Here is a 21,746-nt window from a genome sequence, read left to right on the forward strand (position 1 = left end):
TTTTTGTTGTAAGAATTTCCATAAGGAGAATTTTTTAGTGTAATTTTTGGTTGATTATTGCTTATATATGCAATTAGTGTAATTGCATCTGATTATGCCAATTAGAGTAATCACAAAATTAGAACATGCAACGATGAAGCATAATACTTTTTGTGAAGTTTTTTGTAAACTTTCTGAATCACATATGCCAAGCAAAAGATGTGGTGTTTTTTTTTGTTTTTTTTGTTTGTTTTGGTCATGGGAGTTTTTAGGATTAAGTTCAGCATCCTGGCTGATATTTTTTTTTAAAAGAGAGATTTTTAATTGTCATTAGTTACTCTTAATATAAGTATTGCTATTAATATTTATTATTTTTGGAATGTAGTAACACCTCGTAACCACAGCTGAGATCAGCTCCCATTCTGCTAGATATTCTACAAGCACATACTAAGAGATGGTGTCTGCTGCAAAGAGCCTACAGCAGGGGTGACCAACCAATTAGAGGCGAAGAGCCAAAGTAGCTGTGGCTACAGTGTGAAGAGCCACGTATTCTATATTTATTTTTATATATCTATAGATAGATATAGTACACAAAATGTAGTGATAAAAATAACATTACTGACATTTTGGACAAAAAACAATAAAAAAATTCAGGGATAGTCCATAGATCTTCAGAGAACTTGACAAAGAACAAACATCAAATTAAAAAAAAAAAAAAAACCCTTTAAAAATACAGTAATATTCTCACACTTAAAAAGCCTCTCCACCATGTATTTTAAATTTAACACTACTGTCCTATTGTGTCTGTAGTTATTCAGGCGGCAGTTGGGATTTACTGCCGAAGTGTCCTGGCAGGTCTTTGGCTCCGTTGATGATAACCAGAAGGCTGCTCGTGTGTGTGCTCAGTGATGTGCGCCATGTCGATCTGTGCACTTAGTCTCCACAGCAGACCCCAAAAGAGCCCCCACAGACCACAAACCAGATAAGGATCGAAGGTGCCAGGCCAGGTTTATTGTTAAGTGAAGTACAGTCATAGTTGTCAGTAGTCTCTATTGAACCACTATGCACATGTATTTGCCACAATGGAATGGCTCAATCAGTGGGAAATTTCCACTGCCCCCTAGGTTATTCAAAGACTGCTTCTCCCCCCACCCTCCCCCCAGACACCACCTTATATACAGGTACAACAAATCACAACTCACGGCTGACGATGTATGTCAGGTTACCACCCTCTGGTGCTACTCAGATACCACCCATCACCGCGTACCTTATGGTTTGATTAGATCATCTCTATCCATCATGCTGTCATTTTAGACCCTTTCCTGAATCTGGGTCTCTATCTGTGAGGAGTGGGCACCAAGGTCTTCTTTAAATGAGCTAATGATACCGTGTGCTTTCCACTTGTGACCCGTACCAATTATTGTTCTGCACCTGGGCCTGTTACCAATTAGTGTTTTGCACTCTCAGCCCTGTTTGTGCTCAGTTCTGTGAGCTGGGGCCTGCCTCTTGCTCCTAGCTTAGCTTTGCTTTATGTTCACCAGGTTTTGTCCATTGTTAGCTAGGCCTCAGACCAGGCCTGTGCTGCATTAGCTTATGTTTTCGGCCTTCATCTTACTACAATGACCTGTGAGGTTTTTAAAATTAAACTGAACTGAGAAGTAATTTAGCACAATTTGAAGTGCCTGTTTCATTCCATCTTGTTGATCTCTGGTATGGTTTCCTTTTTTTTTTAAACTTATGAAAATTATGGCTTTTTTTTAATAGTTCTAAAAATTCAGGTCTATCCCAGACTGCAAATATGAGAGGTTCAAAAACAATAAGGGAGAGACTTATACCTCAGAATAATTGCTTCAGCCTGGCAAACAATAGCCTTTGAATTTTTTTTAAAGAAACACAGTGTACACCAGGTACATGCTCATTCTTTTTTTGCCCTGGAATTTAAATATGGCATCTGTGTTGGCTGCCTTATTCTGCATCCATGAAGACTTTGAGTTTATGGTGCTTCATTCCCCCCTGTCTCTCCCCCCCCCCCCCCGCCTGCTCTAACCCAATGCCCCACCACTCCCCTAGAGCCAGGCACCCTCAGCCCCCTTCTCTAAACCAATCCCCTTCCACTCCCCCAGAGCCAGGTACACCCAGCCCCTCCCCACTCTAATCCAATGCCTGGGTCCCGGAGCCACCGCCGCCACGTGCTTCTCTCTCCAGGAGCTGGGGCACGTGCGCAGAGCGGCCGGCCGTGAGCAGTCTGGCCATGCAGCTCAGAACTAGCAAGAGTCGCATTTCTTTAAGCAAAGACCCATGGGTTGGCAACCCCTGGCCAAATAAGGAGCTAGTAGTATTGTCATTTTGCAAATGGACTTTTGTGACACTGAGAGGTTAGGTGAATTGCCCAAGGTCTCATAGTTGATCTGTGGCAGAGTCGGGAACTAAACCCAGATCTTCTGAGGCTGTCTGAAGCCGCTACAATCTTCCATTTAGTGTAATCGATCTTCTGGAGTCTAATTAAGACTCAATAAATTGAACTCAGTGGGTGCTCTCACCAGCTGCCAGTACTCCTGCTTGTGCAAGGAGAAAGGGAAGCTGATGGGAATGTTTGCTGTGGGCACGGCGGGGAAATGCGAAGCAAGGCGCATTGACTCCAGCTATGAAATTAATGTAGCTGGAGTTGCATATCTTGCTTTGATGTTCCTTATGAGGGTTGACCAGGCCTGAGTTCCAATGCAGTGCCATAACCAAAGACCATCCTTCCTGTCACCATTCACCAATTAATCTTAAGAGCATTCTGAAATAGATGAAGATTCCTGCTTTTAGTCTAATATCCAGCCATGGCAAAATCATAACCAATAAAAAAAGAGGGAGGGGCAATAAAGGAAGAAGAAAGACAAGCATTACAATAGCAAAATCATGTGATTGCCCAGTAAAGCAAGTCATTATCTGTTAAAATAACAAGGGAGTGCTATCCACAAGAGAGTATTAAACCCATTGGGAGGAGGAGGCTGACTTGTACAGACAATCCAAACAAGGCGTAATTATTATCTGTTTTGTGGTGATGCCTAGGGACTCCAGTCAGGGATCCAGGCCCCTCTGAGCTAGGTGCTGTCCAAACACTGAACAAAACTCAGAGAGATTAGAGTCTGTGTAGTCTGCCTTGATCAAGGGCACCATTTAGGGTCTTCCTCCCATCTTTGAACACCCACAGAGGCTGAGCTGCTTGCAGCTTTGCATCTGGGGCAGGGAGTTTGTTATAAAAGAGGGAGGGAGGTGATTAAGAATAACAAAAAGCTGGGCATTCAAGTCATTGAAGGCTCATTAGATCATCATGAAAGCAATGTCGGGTACTCCACTTAAAAGATGGGAGAGGGGGAAAGAGTAGGAATGAGTGTTGTGCTGCAGGGAGCTGCATTTGGACCACTGTTGTTCACCCCTTTTTCAAGAACATTTATGAGAAGTTGAACAGGAACTAATCCAAAGCTGACTGCAAAGAGTTACAAAGGTATTGCACAAAACTGAGTGATTGGGCAACATGAGGGCAGATGGAATTCAGTATTGATAAGTGCGAAGTAATGCACATAAAAAATATAATCCTAACTATACATACAAAATAGCTGTTACCACTCGAGAAAGAGAACTTGAAATCATTGTGGATAGTTCCCTGAAAACATCTGGGCTGTGTCTAGACTGGCCAGTTTTTCCAGAAAATCAGCTGCTTTTCTGGAAAAACTTACCAGCTGTCTACACTGGCTGCTTGAATTTCCGCAAGAACACTGACGATCTCATGTAAGATTGTCAGTGTTCTTGCAGAAATACTGTGCTGCTCCCGTTCAGGCAAAAGCCCTCTTGCACAAATCATTTGCGCAAGAGGGCCAGTGTAGACAGCACAGTACTGTTTTGCGCAAAAAAGCCTTGATGGCTAAAATGGCGATCGGGGCTTTTTTGCCCAAAAGCGCATCTAGATTGGCACGGACGCTTTTCCGCAAAAAGTGCTTTTGTGGAAAAGCGTCCGTGCCAATCTAGACGCTCTTTTCTGAAAATGCTTTTAACGGAAAATTTTTCCGTTAAAAGCATTTCTGGAAAATCATGCCAATCTAGACGTAGCCCTGTTGTGGCAGTCTAAAAACTAAAATGCTAACAGACTATTGGGAATCATTAGGAAAGGAATAGGTAATAAGTCAAAATACCTTATTGCCGCTATATAAAGTTATGGCATGCCCACATCTTGAATATTGTATGCAGATCTGGTCATCCCATCTTAAAAAAAAAAAAGATGTATTGAATTGGGAAAAGGTACAGAAAGGGCAACAGAAGTGATTCGGGGTAAGGAACAGCTTCTATATGAGGATAGATTAACAAGACTAAGTCTTTTCATCTTGGAAAAGAAATGACTAAAGGATGGGGGATATGTAAGATGTCTAAAAATCATGAATGGTGTGGAAAAATAGAAAAAGGAAATGTTATTTATTCCTTCACTAACATAACACGAGAAGCTGACCCAATTAAATGTATAGGCAGCAGATTTAAAACTATCAACTTGTGGAACAGGAGATGGTGGAAAAGCCCAAACCATAACAGGATTCCAATAAGAACAATATAAATTCAAGGAGGATAAGTCCATCAATAGCTACTAGCCAGAATGGGCAAGGATGGCATCCCTAGCTTCTGTTTACCAGAAACTGGGAATGGGCAACAGGGAATGGATCATGATGATTGCCTCTTCTGTTTATTCTTTCTGAAGCACCTGGCATTGGCCACTGTTGGAAGAGAGGCTAGTGGACTAGAAGGACCTCTGGTCTCTGACCCAGTATGGCCATTCTGATATTCTTATGGAGAGGTGGAATGTGTCTGTTCCCTGCTGTAACCCACTAGACTCCACTCCCCTTCCAGAGCTGAGACAGAGCCCAGGGGTCCTGACAGGGTCTCTCTCTTTCCACAGAGTTAGTAGCAAAGGAAGCATATACATTCCAATTTTAAAGCTAACCAGTGTTCCTTAAGTGACTTGCCACAAGGTATCCAAATACGTTAGTGTTAGAGTTGAGTGGGTCTAATATGTATTTAATTTTGTTTCTTTTATATAGGATTTAGATACAGTGCTCTGTCAGCTAACTGCCAAGTTGTCTGTCAAAAAAGTAGAGTTGTCCAGTGCCTTAGTAGCCCCGGATAAAGATGGGAAGGGGGGGCAGATGGGGTTGATTTTTCTCCCCCTCCCCATTTTGTGCTTGGCTTGCACTGAGCATTCTCAGTTACACTGCTGAAGCCTCTGTCCTCAATCGTCCCGTTCTCCTCCCCCCCCCTCGCCCCATGCTCTCACTCTCTGCCACATTAGTGCATGCACAGGTCCCTCCCCTCCTTTCCCCCACCCCCAATCTCCAGAATTCTCTCTCTTGGCTATTTCTTGTTTTGTCCTCTGGTTATTTGTTTATTCAGCTTTGGCTGCTTGAGGCTGGGAGATGCTGTGGGGTTCTTCTTGCAGATGCTGAGAAGCAAATGAATTTTTACAAAGGCTGATTCCTTGTACATTCTATTGGCGAAGGAGGCGGTGGTAGGCGACCTTTTGGTCATACTGTGTTGCTGACCTTGGGAAGCAGCTAGACATAAGGAAAAGAATAACAGCTTTGGAGCTTAGAATTGTTTGTGGGGGGGGAAAGTGTATCTTGAGTATCTTAAGCACAGCAGCCACCCAGTAATGAGAACTGTCTGTAGCTAGAACCATGAGGAATCTGTGGCACTTTAGAGACTAACAGATTTATTAGAGCATAAGTTTTCATGAGTAAAACCCACTTCATCAGATGAATTGGAGTGGAATCTAGGTAGCTGTTATGGCACATGTCAGAACCATATAACCTGGGTATATTTTTGAAGACCAGTAAAGGCATCTCTTGTCACAGCCCTATATTAGCAAGTGGTTTTAGAAACCAGGGGATGCAGCTGTGTATCTAACAGCATTGAAGAGCATTATTTTCAAAAGCAGCTAGTGATTTTGATTGCTTAACTGATTTCCAGAGATTGTGTTTTAATGAACCATGAAAATCAGCCCCCAAACTCAGAGGGAGTTTCAGGATGGGTACCCAAATGGTTCCAATGCAAATATTTGCACTCATTATTATTAATCATTGTTTTACAATACAGATCAGGTCCCTGTACAAATACATACTGAGACACAGCTTCTACTCTAGAGAGCTTACAACCTAAACAGAAAAGGCAAGCAAAATGGGGGCGGGAAAAGCATTATTCTATCTCTCTCATGCCTTGGGAACAGCTAGCCAGAGACACACAAATATATTAAGTGACTCACCCAAGGTCACTTGGGTAGTCTGTAGCAGAGCTACAACGAACCCAGATGACTAGCGTTGCAGGTGCCTTAATCACAAATTTATTCATCCATCATCTAAAGAAGAAAATTCTTGTTGACCAAGAGAACCAAACATGGAAGCAAATTTGCCACTTTCATTTCAATCAGTGTTTGCAAGTAATTTATTGAGCAGCAAAACTAATTAAATTCATTCTCCTCCAGGTTCCGCATCCAGTACACAGAGATCTTTTTCAGAATCACAGTCCTTTTAAATGTATATTTCATGCTGTGCTCTGGGCAGAGCATATGTGGAAAACGTGCAACCATTTGATAAATAATTTGCTGAGCTGCACGAAAACATATTACACTTTAAAGTGATGGTCTGCGTGCTGCAGGAGAATAACTCCATTTATAGAGAAAAATAAAAAATAAGATATCAGGAAGTAAATTAATTCTGCTCCTATAAGCTTATTTGTAGCTGTGGTTCATGACTGTAATGTAATCCTTTGATCTAAGGCAGATGTTTAGCTTTGATTGGGATCAGACAGATGACCATGCCTAAAGCACCATGACCACGGATATAGGATATGGTTTATAGATAGCGACACTGCAGTTCAGCTTTGTTTCACTTGAGGTAGGCACTCTGGGTTTCTATTTAGACCCAGCTGGTAATAAGCAGTAACCTTATGCCTGACAAGTTTTCCAGACTTGGGGCTCTGTTTGCTGTAGATTGTGCTTCAGGGAAATACTCGCCATTTGGTGCTGTCTTGTATAATGTAAAATGAGCGTGGATAGGTATTTTGTTTGCTTATCCTGAAATCAGTTGTATTGATCCTTCTGATGAGGATCTTTCTATAAGGTTGTAGTTGAACCAAGTTAAGAATTGTTAGAGATTTATATCTCTGCTGCAGAATTCTGTATAAAAACCCCCTATCAATTAAACACCAAACCCTGCTGGAGAGACAAACTAATTTTCCATTGAATTCAGCAGATTTGTAGAGTGATATATACAAACTTTGGTTACTGTGGTGGTTGGTATATGCAAAGCATCATCTGGCTTGTTACTATTACTATTAGTCACTTGCATTATACTAATGCTTAGAGTCTGCAACAAAGATCAGAGCAAAGTTGAGCTAGGAACTGTATCGACACAAAATTAGTAGATGGTCCCTACCCTAGGTGTTTGTGGGCTGAAACTTCCAGATCTGGGGGTAGCCCCATTTAAGTCAATGGGCCACTTACAGCAGCACTTGCGTAATGTGTAAAGCGCTTTGAGATCTTGTGCCACGAAGCACTGTATGAATCTAATGTTTTATTAATCATTCTGTAGAGTGGCAATATCTCTGAAAATGGCTTGGAGCCCAGTCCTGAGACAGTGAGCCAGGTTTAAGCAAAAAGGCTCACCCACTAACGCACTAAGATGCGGTGGGACAGAAGGAAAGACTCCTCATTTGCAATGTTATGTAGTGCTGAATCATGTTCAGTCAGTCCATGTTCCTCTTGGGTGTGGGGAGGACTAACACGTAAAGTAACTTATAGTTTAGGCCCTGCATTTCCACACTGTGCAAGGGGCCCTCTGGCGATTTGCCAGGTGTCCGGTTTTGAACCCGACAATCCAGTATTTGAGCTTTCTGTTCAGGAAACAAATTGAGAAAATATAAATGAGAACATATAAATGTCCAGTATTTTCTATGCAATGTAATGTCGATTGTGATGTAATGTCAAGTGTGTCCGGTATTTTTATTGAAACCATTTGGCAACCCTGCTGGCGATAGCTCTGTTCATGGGCAACATGCCCATACTCCTTAGTCCTACATTCCCACAGAAACCTCCAGCAGCAGGCAGTAGTCGTTTTGTGATCCTATGCCTTAGACAATTCTTCTAAGTCAGTTTCTGCGCACTAACTCTTTAAATCCCAAAGGACCATGTTGCTAGCAGAAACTGGCGGCCATTTTGTATTCACCCAGCAGAGATTGCTACAGAGGAGCCACCCACCATCCTCTTTTGTGGAAATCCTCCATTTGTTCTTTCTTTTTGTTCTCTTCTAAAATAATCAGACATGTCTGTTGGAGAAGAGAGAGCATGCAGTGAGCTTCTTTCTGAAAGACTGAGATACTGAGGCACTTGGCCTGAGGATATGATAGAGTAACCATAGTGTAACACAGGCATTACTATAAAAAACGTTTCACACCACCAGCCCAAATGCCTCGGGGTCTTTCCTGGTGGCGAGGAGGGGAGGGAGGGGGAATTTGTGCAATAGATTGAGTTGTTACTTTAGCCAGTCAATGCGTTAACGCCCCAGCCTCACAAATATCCCCAATCAGTCCCAGCAGATTTAAAAAAAAACTGTGGAGGTTTTAATGCTGTACAGGCAGTCCCCGGGTTACGTACAAGATAGGGACTGTAGGTTTGTTCTTAAGTTGAATTTGTATGTATGTCGGAACTGGTACATATTGTAGGGGAAACTCTAGCCAAACATTTCTCCAGAGCTCAGTTTTATTCTCCCACACCTCACTTCCCTCAGTCCTTTATTCTCAAGCTGAGGTGTCTGCTGAGAAAAGCCGCTCCGCGTCTCCCTGGTCTGCTGGGGAGGGGCGTAGCTTCGCGTCTCCCTGGTCTGCTGGGGGGAAGCAGCTAGTGCGGGGTTGCCTCACCCCGTTTGTAAGTAGGGATCCGATGTAAGTCGGATCCATGTAACCCGGGGACTGCCTGTAGTGGGTTGGTTTCTTTATAACTGGTTCTCTTTAGGGATCAAGGTGAATTGTAAGTGCCTATGGGCCTGTTCTTCTTTGACAGACCCAGCCGAATGGACTACGGTAGTTTGATAGGCACATATACTTGGCACTAGACAAATAGTTTTCCGTTCCCTGATTGAGCAGGGCAAGAGTGTGGGGGGCTAAGCAAAGTAAGCAGGTGGATCCTAGAGTCAATTAAGAGCCTTCCAGAAGCAAAAGAGATGCAGGCTAATCAGAACACCTGCAGTCCATTCAGGTCCTGTTGGGGCTAGTTTAAAAGGCTTCCCTTCAGACATTTCCCTTCAGCGTGCTGCAGAGCGGTATCTGGGTTTTGGAACAACCTAATTTCTTTCTAACAAGGAAATCAAAGCCAGGTTTAAATCTTCAAGCTAAATCCTCAGTGGAGGATGAAATCAGTAGGAATTCTGGAATGGTGATTAATTATGCTCTCAGCTGACCTTCTCGCACATCAGACTAAATGGCTCGGGGCTTCTTTTGGTCTGGTCAGAAGTGAGTGCTGAAGCTGGAGTCAATCGGTTTGTGTGGTGCACACCTCTGTCCAGAGCTGGATCCTAATGCTGAATCTCTTTGACAGCCTGGTAACAAACTGAGTGTGGGATGGGCCTGTCTCTTGTTTGCACAGGTTGGAACTCCCTGGTTCAGCACCCTCGGGACATGACTGGTCCCAGATGAGGGATCTTTCCAGACCAGGGAAGGTCATTTCTGGCCCCCTGCTGCTGCCCTCCCCGGACTTTCTGGCTCCCTCCCCAGCCCAGCTGAGCTGCGTGTCCGCTCCCGGCCCCGCACTCCACTTGCAGTGTGCCAGACCATGGATGTTGCCAGACCAGAGTGTCCTGGATTTTAGAGGTGCAGCCTGTAATCCATAAGAACTCATCTCCTTCCCTTGCTGTGATACAGGCCAGTTCTACTCTCTAGGAGCCAAAACTCTTGACTCTGGTGCACAGTCCAGCCATACAAGCGATGCAAAGGAGTTCTTCACAGGCTTCCCATCTCCCGGCCACCAAGTACAAAGCTGGGACAGAGTTACTAGCACAGTCTCAGGGCTACGCCCTCCAGCTCCCTGTGCTCCATGTCGGGTGATGACCAGCTGGTTTGTGATCAAGAATCAGCCAAGGCAGTATGCAGACATATATGTTTTGTGTGAAGGCAGCATTCCTCTGTGAGCAGCTCATCCAGATGGTGCATACTTCCCATTGATGGAACATTACTGGGCTCTTGGTGGTATCAATAATTTCTCTCGTTCCTTTCTGTGTGAGCATCCCTTTTCTCTGACGGGGACTCGCCCTTTGAAATTCAATAGCTTCATATTGCTTTAATAAATGCTTTTTACAGCAGAGCTGCCATTTGATTACAGCTTTTAACAACTGTGACATTTTTGTCACTTTATTAAAACATAACTGCAGAAAGAGCAGGGAATGATTATGGGAGGGAGAACAGTGTTACTGCAAGGGAGGAGGGTTGAGTTTTGCTACTTTCCATTCTGTGATACTTAGCATGCTCGCAAAGAATGAAAACTCTTAGCTGTTGGCATGTGGTCTGAGGTTAAGATTGCAGGCCAAACCTTGCCCTTGTTTATACCCATAAAGCCCTGATGAAGTCCATGGAGTTGCACAGATGTAATTCGAGGCAAAATTAGACCCCATCTCCTTCCCTGCTGGTGCAGTTTTTCTCGTATGCTCTGTTTGCAGCAGAGTTCAGCTTTGTTATTTTGAATTGTGCATTTATTGATCGCTTAGGGCCAGGACCTTCCCTTGATCTGTGCACAGGATCCCCACTGATCTACAGCAGAAGTCCTGTGTGTGCCTGGATTGAAGGCAGCCGGCTGATTCTGGTCTTGATTTACAGACTAGTGTGAATCCGAATTCCATTCAGACTGGAGTCACGCTGGTGTAGGTGACATCAGAATCAGAGCCAGTGTTTGACGAATAATTAACAACTTGACTTGCATGCAACAGACCCAAGCAGGCTGGTGTTGTTCTTTCATAGTACTAGGGATGTAAGCGACTAGTCGACTATCCAATAAGCAGCTTATCGGGTAGTCAACTAGTGATGCGACTGATTGCCCTTCCCCCCCCCCCCCCCCCACTGGTTCGATCAGAGAGAGGCAGCAAGGGGGGAAGCAGGAGCTGATACTGGGGGAGCTGACTTAAAAACTGGTTCCCTCCCAGCACCATTTCCACAGGGGATAGGGGAGGTGAGGTAGAGGCACAGTGGGAAATGCCGCAAGCGGGGACTGAAGCAATCTCCGCTCGCACCTCTTCTGCTGTGGTTCTGCTTTTGAAACATACAAGGGCTCTTGTACGTTTCAAAGGCTGAGGCTACGCAGGGAGCGTAGGGTCAGCGGGGGAGTCCCTGCGGATCCTGTGCTCCCTGCAGGGCTTCTGCCCCTTGCTCCCTGTGGCGCCTGAGCCTACGGGCCACCAAATGAAATTAATGGGCAGCAGGTTTAAAACAAATAAAAGGAAGTTTTTCTTCACATAGTGCACAGTCAACCTGTGGAACTCCTTGCCTGAGGAGGTTGTGAAGGCTAGGACTATAGCAGGGTTTTAAAAAAGAGCTAGATAAATTCCTGGAGGTTAAATCCATTAATGGCTATTAGCCAGGATGGGTAAGGAATGGTGTCCCTAGCTTCTTATTGTCACAGGGTGGAGATGGATGGCAGGAGAGAGATGGCTTGATCATTACCTGTTCGGTTCACTCCCTCTTGGGCACCTGGCATTGGCCACTGTTGGCAGACAGGATACTGGGCTGGATGGACCTTTGGTCTGACCCAGTGTGTCCATTCTTATGTTATGAAATGTACAAGATCCCCACTGGGGCTCTTGTACATTTCAAAAGGAAGCCCCGTACTCCTTGTGGGGCTTCCGCTTTTGAACTGTAGCAAGAGTCCAGTAGGGTTCTTGCTATAGTTCAAAGGCAGAAGCACCCTTATAGACTAATCAAATAGTTGATAGAAATCCCATCGACTATTCAATTAGTTAATTAAGCTTAATTTAACATCTCTACATTGTGGATTATGTTTACGGAAGTACAGTAAGAGAGAAATGCTAGGATTAACCAGACAAAAAAAATGAGTTAAGGGATTCAGATGCATATTCCTGCAGCACCATGTGATCAGGGATGATTAGTGGGTGATAGTGATATAGTATATATGATTGGTCCCTTTTTTGGACCTTATCTTTTTTTATAGTCTGAGGTAGTTGATAGTTAGGTTAATGTAACCACTGGATAGCTAACTTCACCCTTGCTCATCATCCTTTCAGTATGTAGTAGAGATAATCTTTGTCATGTTTATAATGCAACTCACACTAGTAATGAACTGGATATATGTGAGAGTGTGTGAGTGCCCCTGAGTGACTGGAATCAGTAAGGTTTAACTGTTTGTCATTGACCAGATATTGCTAGCAGCAGAAGGGGAGTTCTTTTTAGTGCGAGTAGCTAGGCTTTTTCCCAGCACGAGGTTCAGAGATCTATGCTCTCAGGTCGGGTCTACATGAGACCCAGCAGGTCGGCCGACAGGAACAAATACTCCCATCGACTTCCTTTGCTCCTCGTATAAGGACGATTACCAGACGTCAGCAAAAGCTGCCCTCGGCGTTCGATTAGCAGGTCTGTACTAGACCCCCTCAATCGAACGCCAGAAGATCAGCTTTCAAAGCGTCAATCTTCTGCTAAGTATAGATATGCCCTCAGGAACAATGTAGTCATTACCTTGAAGTCCTACGTGACTATAGATTTGACATACTCAGTAAGAATGGCTGATTCACAGTATTTTTTCCATGTGTCAAGTTCAGGGGAACTTTCTGCAATATCTTTGAGCACCATATTTTATTAAACGTATAAATGGTTTACATTTCATTATGGGTCAGATGTATGCACTCCATGGCTGGGCTGTGTTTGCCCTTCTCCCTCCATGAAGTAAAAACAGTAGGGACGATGAGAGGAGATCGTTCAGATTCTAACACCTCCAGAGAGAGATCAGCTTCCCAGGAGTCTTGAGTAGTCTAGTTCACGCTGAGGTGTTTGGATAAATAACCTGATCTTAAACTGCCTTTCTTGTAATCCTCTAGAAAATCAAGTTGAGCCCTTTGTTGGTGTTTGTGGGGAGAATTAATGGTGAGCTTTTTAGCATGTGTGTAAGTTTCTACTATTTGTATATTTCTCTTTAATGCTTTCACTCTAAGAATAAATGCGCTTGCTTATAAGGAGCTATGTGGTAACTGCTGGCAACTCGCTGTCCAAAGCCTGTGGAGAGAAAGCAAAGCGCTAGTGCCAGCCTTCTGGCAGACTCGCCTGTGGGAGATGAGGGTTGTGCAGCCTTAAAAATCCCTGTCAGAAGGGAGAGAGAGATGGGTCTCCACTCAGAAGCAACAGCTGGGAGCCAGAAACTTTTAAAGGGGTCCTCTCCCAGACCACGTAGGAGGAAATGCAGTGACCATGGAATTGACATGTTGTACCTATAAATGTGATTTAAAACAAGGTTCAATGTTCGGCTTTTCATCCCTGTCATCATTCTTTTCAGAGGCTGTACTCATTTCCTCCTTTCTTTATTAGAAACTTGCACTATCTGTTGATCTAGCTATGAAAAGCAGAAGCATCTTTCAGCTGACTTGCAGATCAGCGAACAAAATTCTGCCCTTCTCACTTATAAATGTTTTGTAACCAGCTTGTTGATTTGGTTTTGCTTTTCCTTCTGGATGTTTATTTAACTTATAGCTCCCTGCTGACGTTCTGCCTTCATTTTCTTTGACAATTTTCCCCATGCCTGCTACTGGAGGTTTTGTCTACATCCTTGCTTAGCTGATGCCATCAGTCAGTGATCTTTCATTGTGTTCCCTTCCAGATATCCATGTGGAGAGAGTCCTTCATGACACATGTTTTCCATGAGCCCTAAGAGCGCAGCTGTCTGCAGTGTCATCTGAGACCTGGAAAGTCAACACAATTATGGGAGATTCGCCTGCCGATACCACTGATGAAGGTGCAGACGCAGGCTGCGAAGACACCCAGGCTGAACTGGTCGAGAGAGTAGCAGCCATCGATGTTGCTCTTGGGCCCAATGTAGATGTTCCAAGTGTTCAGGAAGCAATAGAAGAGAACGATGCAGTCTTTTCTGACGGTGTAGCAGACATGCAGAGGAACGGGGTTGATAGTGACATGGTAACAAATGAACCTTTGCCTTCACAAGAGCCAGAGGATGTCCATCGGATGAATGTTCCAAGGAGAGCTCCAACTAGGCCGCTTCTATCTAGCAGAAAGTTGTCTCTTCAGGAAAGGCCTACAGGAAGCTACCTGGCTTCTACCAATGCTCCAGGCTACGGTCCTTATGCTACTGGACCTTTAACACATATCTCACCACGCATAGTGAGGAGACCAACGATCGAGTCCAACCGGATCGCCATCTCGGATGCCGAGGTAGGTTTCTCCTCTGCTGTACTGACAGCATTTTCTTTTCTCCCTGCTGCTAAGAAACTTTAGCCTCCAAAGTCAACAGTTTCTGTGGCTCTAAATTAACTTATGAAAAATGCCCCCAAACAATAAAGTATGAATAAACAACATGTAGTCCTACATTTCTGTGCCTTCAAGAGTTGAAGCAGTCTTTACTTCCAATGTAAATGGACCATCTGATCATAAAAGTCCTAATTCAGTAAGCTACATAATCATATGCTCAGCGCATGAGTTATTTCATTGAAGTTAATTCCTTTCTTATAACTACTATCGGTGGCGGATATAGGGCAGGGCGAGGGGGGGCAGCTGCCTCGGGCCCCGCGCTTCAATCGGCCCCATGCCCTGGGCCCCGCAAAACTCTTATCCGCCCCTGACTACTATATTGCAGTGGAATAGTAGAAGCGTCAGCCTGGTAAGCTAAATTTGTCATCTCTCTCTCTCTCTCTCTCTCTCTTTTTTTAAGTAGCAGTAAGGCTTGTTTCAAATGGATTTCCTTGGGAGGTTTTTTACAGCATGTGCCCTCAAGAAGTTTATCTGCTGTGGCAGCTTTGTCATGATTATTTTATGGGTTTGTGTGTGTGGAGATCGTGCATTTCCCATCATGCCACCTGAATAAGGTTGGTGGTAATTGGGGACATGAGTTAATCACATGTGAAGCATAAATATATTATGATCGCCCTTTCCTGATGGTTACATTTTTATTGACTTTCAAAATAATTCCTCAGTGTTTCCAGGATTGCATGGATTCTGACAGAGTCCCACCAAATAGCTTTGTGCAGATTACACAGTCCTATTTCACACCTCAGAGCTCACTGAGGCTTCCAGCAGTCTATGATAACACAAGCAGTACAGTCCTTGAATAATAGAGGAAGTGCTCATAGACAGTGCTGATCCTTTGATAGGGATTTGGGGAGCGCTTTTTCTTGGTTTTTTTTTTTTTTTTTTTTTAAAGCTTTGCATAATGAAAGATTAATGTGTGTATATATAAGACCAGCCATACTAGGTCAGACCAAAGGTCCATCTAGCCCAGTGGCCAATGCCAGGTGCCCCAGAGGGAATGAACAGAACAGACAATCATCAAGAGATCCATCCCCTGTTGCCAATTCCCAGTTTCTGACAAACGGAGTCTTAGGGGCACCACCCTTGCCCATCCTGGCTAGTAGCCATTGATGGATCACTCCTTCATAAATTTATCTAGCTTGGTTTTGAACCCTGTTAGAGACCTGGCCTTCACAGCATCCTCTGGCAAGGAGTTCCATGGGTTGGCTGTGTGTTGAATGAAGAAATACTTCCTTTTGTTTGTTTTAAACCTGCTGCCTGTTCATTTAATTTGGTGCCCCTTGTGTTATGGGAGCAAGTAAATAACTTATTTATTTGCTTTCTCCACATCACCCATGATTTTTAAAATGCAAAGTCCCAGTCATATTAATCTCTCCTCATATGGCAGCTGTTCCATATCTTTGTCATATTTTTTTGCCCTTTTCTGAACTTTTACCGATGCCAAGATACCTTTTCTGAGATGAGGCAAACACATCTGCATGCAATATTCAAGGTGTGGGTGTACCATGGATTTATATAGAGGCAATAAGTTATTCTCTGTCTTAATCTCTGTTCCTTTCTTGATGATGCCCAACATTCTGTTTGCTTTTTGGACTGCTGCTGCACATTGAGTGGATGTTTTCAGAGAACAATGACTTCAAGAGCTCTCTTGAGTGGTAATAGCTAATTTAGTTCCTATCATTGTATATGTATAGTTGGGATTGTTTTCCAATATGCATTACTTTGCATTTATCAACATTAAAATTCATCTGCCATTTTGTTGCCCAATTACTTAGTTTAGTGGGACCCTTTTGGGTCATAGTCATAGTCTGCTTTGGATTTAACTATTTTGAGCAGTTACCCTCTGCAAATTTTACTCTCTCCCTAATGTCCTCAGCTGTAAAGACAGATGCAAAGAATTTGTTTAGTTTCTCCACAATTACCTTATCATATTTGATTGCTTCTTTAGCATCTCAATTGTCCAGTGGCCTCACTGGTTGATTAATAGGCTTCCTGCTTCTGATGTACTTATTTAAAAAAACAATTGCCTAGCTGTTCTTCAAATTCCTTTTTGACCTTCCCATTTATATTTTTACACTTCCTTTGACAGGGTTCATGCTCTTTTCTGTTTTCTTCACTAGTATTTAGCTTCCACTTTTTAAATGAATGATGCCTTGTTATCTCTCACTGCTTCTTTTATTTAGCTAGTAAGCCACAGTGACACTTTTTTTGGTCCTCTTACTTGTGTGGCCTTTTCTTTTCTTTTTATATATATATATAATTATAATTTGCGGTATATATTTAAGTTGAACCTCATTTATGGTGTGTTTGGAAAGTTTCCATGAAGTTTGCAGGGATTTTACTTTTGTCACTGTACCTTTTAATTTCTGTTTAACTAACCTCATTTTTTTATAGTTTCCCTTTCGGAAATTAAATGCCACAGTGTTGGGCTGCTGTGGGTTTTTTCCCACCACAGCGATGTTCAATTTATATTATAGTCACTATTTCCAAATGGCCCAAAGATAGTCAGCCTCTTGGACCAGATCCCATGCTCCACTTAGGACTAAATCAAGAATTGCCTCTCCCCCTGTGGTTTGCAGAACCAGCTACTCCAAGAAGCAGTCATTTAAGGTGTCAAGAAACTTTGTCTGCATCCTCTCCTGAGGTGATGTGTACCCAGTCAATATGGGGATAATTGAAATCTCCCATTGAGTTGATTTATATGACCACTCTCATCTCCCTTAACATTTCAGTCACTATCACCATCCTGGTCGGATGGTCGGTAATCTATCCCTATTGCTATATTCATATTATTAGAGCGTGGAGTTACTATCCATAATGATTCTGTGGAACAGCTTTGTTCATTTAAGATTTTTACTTCATTTGATTCTCCAGTTTCTTTCACACACACAGTGCCACCCCCCTACCAGCATGACCTGTTCTGTGTCCATTGATTGTCCTCATTCCGTCGAGGTTCTGTTTGATGCCTATTATATCAATATCCTCATTCAGTATGAGGCATTCTAGTTCACCCATGATATTTAGACTTCTAGCATTTGCATTTGAGCACTTTAAAAAACTTAGCTCTCTGCCATTACATGATGTGATAGAATGGGAAGCTTTTTTTTTTCTTTTCAGTTGACTGTTTCTCATTAACTCTTTCCCATATTGTATCTTCCATCCTCTCTTCTTTATTGGGACATAGAGATCTCTGTTAATAGCCCCTCCCCTAAGGGATGTCTCTGTCCGATCCATGGGCTTCTTTGCACCTGTGGGTCCCCCCCCCCCCCCCAGCTCATAATTTAAAAACTGCTCGATGACCTTTTTGGTTTTCAGTGCCAGCAATCTGGTTCCTTTGGTAGGCTGTGTAACCTGCTCTCAGAATAGCATTGACAACTTCATTCAGACCATATAAAGTTACTGTGGACAGAGCACTGTGCAACAATCCTGCATTGGCGGTGAGGAACGAATAGGCGGGAGTTCAAGATGTATTGATCTTTTCCATCTCTAATGTGTGGGATTCCTAGATACATACGGCCATTGAAAGTTTTCTAAGGCCAGATTTCCAAAGAGCTCGGCTCTAGAACTGGTAAGTTTCTCTCCCTCCTCTCCCCTCGGGGTGGGGGGGGGGGGGGGTGGAGGGGGGGAGAGAAATGCTGATTCAGCAAAACCAAAACTTTTCAGGGAATCCTAGAACTGGAAAGGACCTCGAGAGGTCACCAAGTCCAGCCCCCTGTCCTCACGGCCAGACCAAGCACCAGCTACATCATCCCTGACAGGTATCTGTCTAACTGCTTGTAAATATCTCCTGTGATGAAGATTCTACAAACCCCACTGTGAAACTGGCTGGCTTTCACAAAGCTTTGTCAGGTGTCTTAGATCCAAGGTAAAATTTATAGAGACACACCCCATGCTAGAAGAGCCAATATCTCAGGAGCAAGAGAGACCCAGGTTCAGGTCCCTGCTCTTAAGGAGGTTGAGCAAGGACTGGATTCACCCCATCTCTGGTGAATGCCCTTTTTGAAAGGTCTGTATCTTGTTCTGATGCAATACAAAAACATATTCTGAACTTACAAATATTTTTTGCAACGTGGAATTCTTGGTTTTTTGGCCAGCCCTACTCAGCTCCCATTTGGTCACTTATTTTGTCGCCTGAATAGGAGCTGAACTCTTTTGAAAATCTTTCCCGACTTGTAGATGTTGAGCATTCAAGAATCCATCTCCTCCATGTATATTTCATTCTGGCCACATGCCTGTTTTCTCACGTTTCTCTTCCTCTTTTGCTTCCTGTGTCTACTACACTTTGTCTTCCTCTTTCTTTCCTTCCTCCTTTCTCTACTCTTTGCAGGACAGCTGCCAAGCCAGTACAGGCCAGTGACCAGTGATTTCAAGGCCACGTTTCATCTTTCACCATTGGACAGGAAGAATTTAGTGGCTCTTCCTGCCTTCCCCTCCATGGAAGTGGGAGGTCCCTGACTATGGAGATCAGGATTGGCCTTCTGCACATAGTGGAGTGGGAACAGGATTTGGGGAGAGTACAAGGGTCTGAGGGTCCCTGGCTTATTGCAGCTCTCTGCTCCTTTTGAGATCCTTCTATGCTTGGGGGCCACAGGGATTGAAGATGGACAGAAGCAGGTGATGATGGAATGGAAAATCTGTGACTACACTGATCTTATGGCCTTGTCTGCTCCTGCCTCCAAGGGATGGGAAATCCCCCTTCCCCATCACCTGTACCATTAACCCAGCACAGTTGGGATCACTCAAGTAGTTAAGGGAAAAGGGAGGCTCTGTGGTGGTTTCCACACCTTTAGTGTGGACCAATCTCCTTTCCTTCTGGAAGCAGCAGCTAGAATGTCTGACTGAGGAAGACGGTAGGTTTTCAGGTGGGCCACACCCCCACAGCTCTCCAATCTCGCCGTCTTCTCATGTACTCGCATCCCTTGGAGTGGGAGAGTTTAGTCGATAAGGGGGGGCATTTGCTACCCCCGCTGCGGCTCTGCGGATTAAATAGTGTAGGAGCCAGGCGTACAGACGGCCCAGCTCCTACTACATTTAAATGACAGAACCGTAGCAGGGTTAGCTCCCGGAGGCGGCGCGAGCTGGAACAAAACAGTCCTGGCTTCAGGACTGCTGTGGCTCTGCCTCCCCTGTCCCCTCCTCCCACACCGTGGAGATGGTGCTGAGGGGAACCGGCTTTTAAGCCAGCTCCCCCCAGCATTGCCTCCTTTTTCCCACCGCCCCCACTTGCTGCCTCTGATACAGGGCACCAGGGACAGCCCTGCTGTCGGCTGGCCTGGGGAAAGTCACTTCCCTGCTGCCTCAGTTTCCCCTTCGGGAGCCGGGGAGACGCTGCTGCCCTGCATGGCCAAGCGCAGTGACCAGGTGGGAAGGGGCGAAAGGGCTAGGGCTCCCTGGCCACCCCTTCTGGATGGATGCCCGCACACGACCCCCCACAGGGCCCCGTGCCCCTCCCTCTCCTATTCCCTCTGCAGGGCCCCGCCGGGTCTATGACGTGGCGCCGGCTGGCCAATCAGCATGCGCAGCGGGGCACACGCAGGTCCTGGCCCACGGGAAAGAGACTCTGGCAGTGCCAGAGTGGAGGGCCGGGGTTATGGGGCACTGCCTGGGTGCTGGGACCCCTACATGGGGGGGCATGTGGAAGGGGCTGCTGCTGGCAGGTGACTGCGGATGGGGGGCAGAATGGGGGCGGCACAGTACACACAAGTATGGCCAGCATGCTGCCTCTGGAAATGTGCCGCCCCAAGCACGTGCTTCCTTTGCTGGTGCCCAAGTCCCCAGGTCCTTTTCTGCCAAACTGCTACTTAGCCAGTCGGTCCCCAGCCTGTAACCATGCTTGGGATTCTTCTGTCCCAAGTGCAGGACTCTGTCCGTGTCCTTGTTGAACCTCATCAGATTTCTTTTGGCCCAATTCTCCAATTTGTCTAGGTCCCTCTGGAACCTATACCTGCCCTCCAACGTATCTACCTCTCCCCCTACCCTACCCACTCCCCTACAATAAAAGGAGAGAACTGAATTCAGTCTAGGTCACTCTGGACCCTATCTCTACCCTTCAATGTATCTACCTCTCCCCCTAGCTTAGTCACCTTTCCCTGTAGCTTAGTGATTATGCGGCCAGTGAGGTCTAGCTGAAGGTGGAGGATAGCTCCTTATTATGGAGGCTGCATGGTTTTATCTCTAGCGTATGAGCCTGGAAGTCAGAACTCTGGGTTCTAATTCAAACTCTACTACTTAGTTACTGAATGACCTTGGGCTAAATCACGTAGCTTTCCTACAGTTTAATTTTCTTCTTCTGAAGAATTTGTTTAATTCTGCATGCTCCCTTTGAGGCTCAAACTGGGATTTATAGATGAAAGATACTATAAAAGTACAAAGTATTATTACTTGTATTTTTTGGCATGGGGGACCTTTGTGAGTCACTGAGCAGTGGGCTAGGAATTCATTGCACTCTTGCACCAATAAAAGGGAATATATGACTCAAACTATAGCTGTTGGCAGGATTCTTTAACCTCAGGAAAATGTTATAATGGAGGTTCAGAACAAATTTCAGAAAACTAACTTGACTTGTGTGCCAGCGCTGCTGTTCTGTGATTTTTCTTTTTACAGTGCTGGGAATGATATTTATTTCAAGGTAACTGCAGTGGAATATATTTATAACAAGCTTCAATCTGTAGGGAAATTCAAAAAGAATCAACACTCCCATATATAAAATCAGTATCTCAGTCAATAGGTGTTGCTTTTCAAAAAGAAGAAGATTGGTTTGAAATGCAGATGCAGAGGCCTTCATGTCTCTGCTCCAGTAGCAGTTTTTATTGTTCAGCGCTTCATTTTTAGCGGTCAGTTTAATGTGGCTATTAGGAGCCCCAGTACATCATGACTGAAATACGTAACAAGCTGCATTCTGTGGACAGCGTCATTCATATTAATGGAGAGTCACTGCAACAAGAAGAGCTGAAGGGATACGTTGGCAGGGAGTCTAGTCAGAGGGATCTTGGGCTGTTTTGAAAACCAGCAATATTATGGTTCGGGTTTTAAGAGTCCTCTGGAAATGTGTAGGCTCACTGTTTCAGAGTTTAATCTGTACATTTTGCAGTTCAGGCTTTTCCCTGCCAGCACGCTCTAGAACCTTTCATTTGTTCAGTATACAGTGTGGGTAAGGGGATGTGTTCCCAGAGGATTTCATCTCTCTTTCCGTGTGCAGTACCGTGCGTATTTAGGGTTGT

At 44.4% G+C, this 21,746-nt stretch overlaps 1 protein-coding gene across 4 annotated transcripts in view; it reads left to right on the plus strand.

Moving 5' to 3' along the window:
* CAMKK1 (calcium/calmodulin dependent protein kinase kinase 1) overlaps nucleotides 1-21,746 on the plus strand; it is a 207,420-nt gene that overhangs the window by 56,200 nt on the left and 129,474 nt on the right. For all 4 annotated transcript variants that reach the window (XM_075904382.1, XM_006136070.4, XM_075904381.1 and 1 more), the window contains exon 2: nucleotides 13,865-14,433. In XM_075904382.1, coding sequence (XP_075760497.1) covers nucleotides 13,966-14,433 — 468 coding nt within the window. In that variant the 5' untranslated portion in view covers nucleotides 13,865-13,965. The remainder of the gene's footprint in view (nucleotides 1-13,864; nucleotides 14,434-21,746) is intronic.

This window comes from Pelodiscus sinensis, chromosome 21 (genome assembly GCF_049634645.1).
Source record: "Pelodiscus sinensis isolate JC-2024 chromosome 21, ASM4963464v1, whole genome shotgun sequence".
Taxonomy (NCBI): domain Eukaryota; kingdom Metazoa; phylum Chordata; order Testudines; family Trionychidae; genus Pelodiscus; species Pelodiscus sinensis.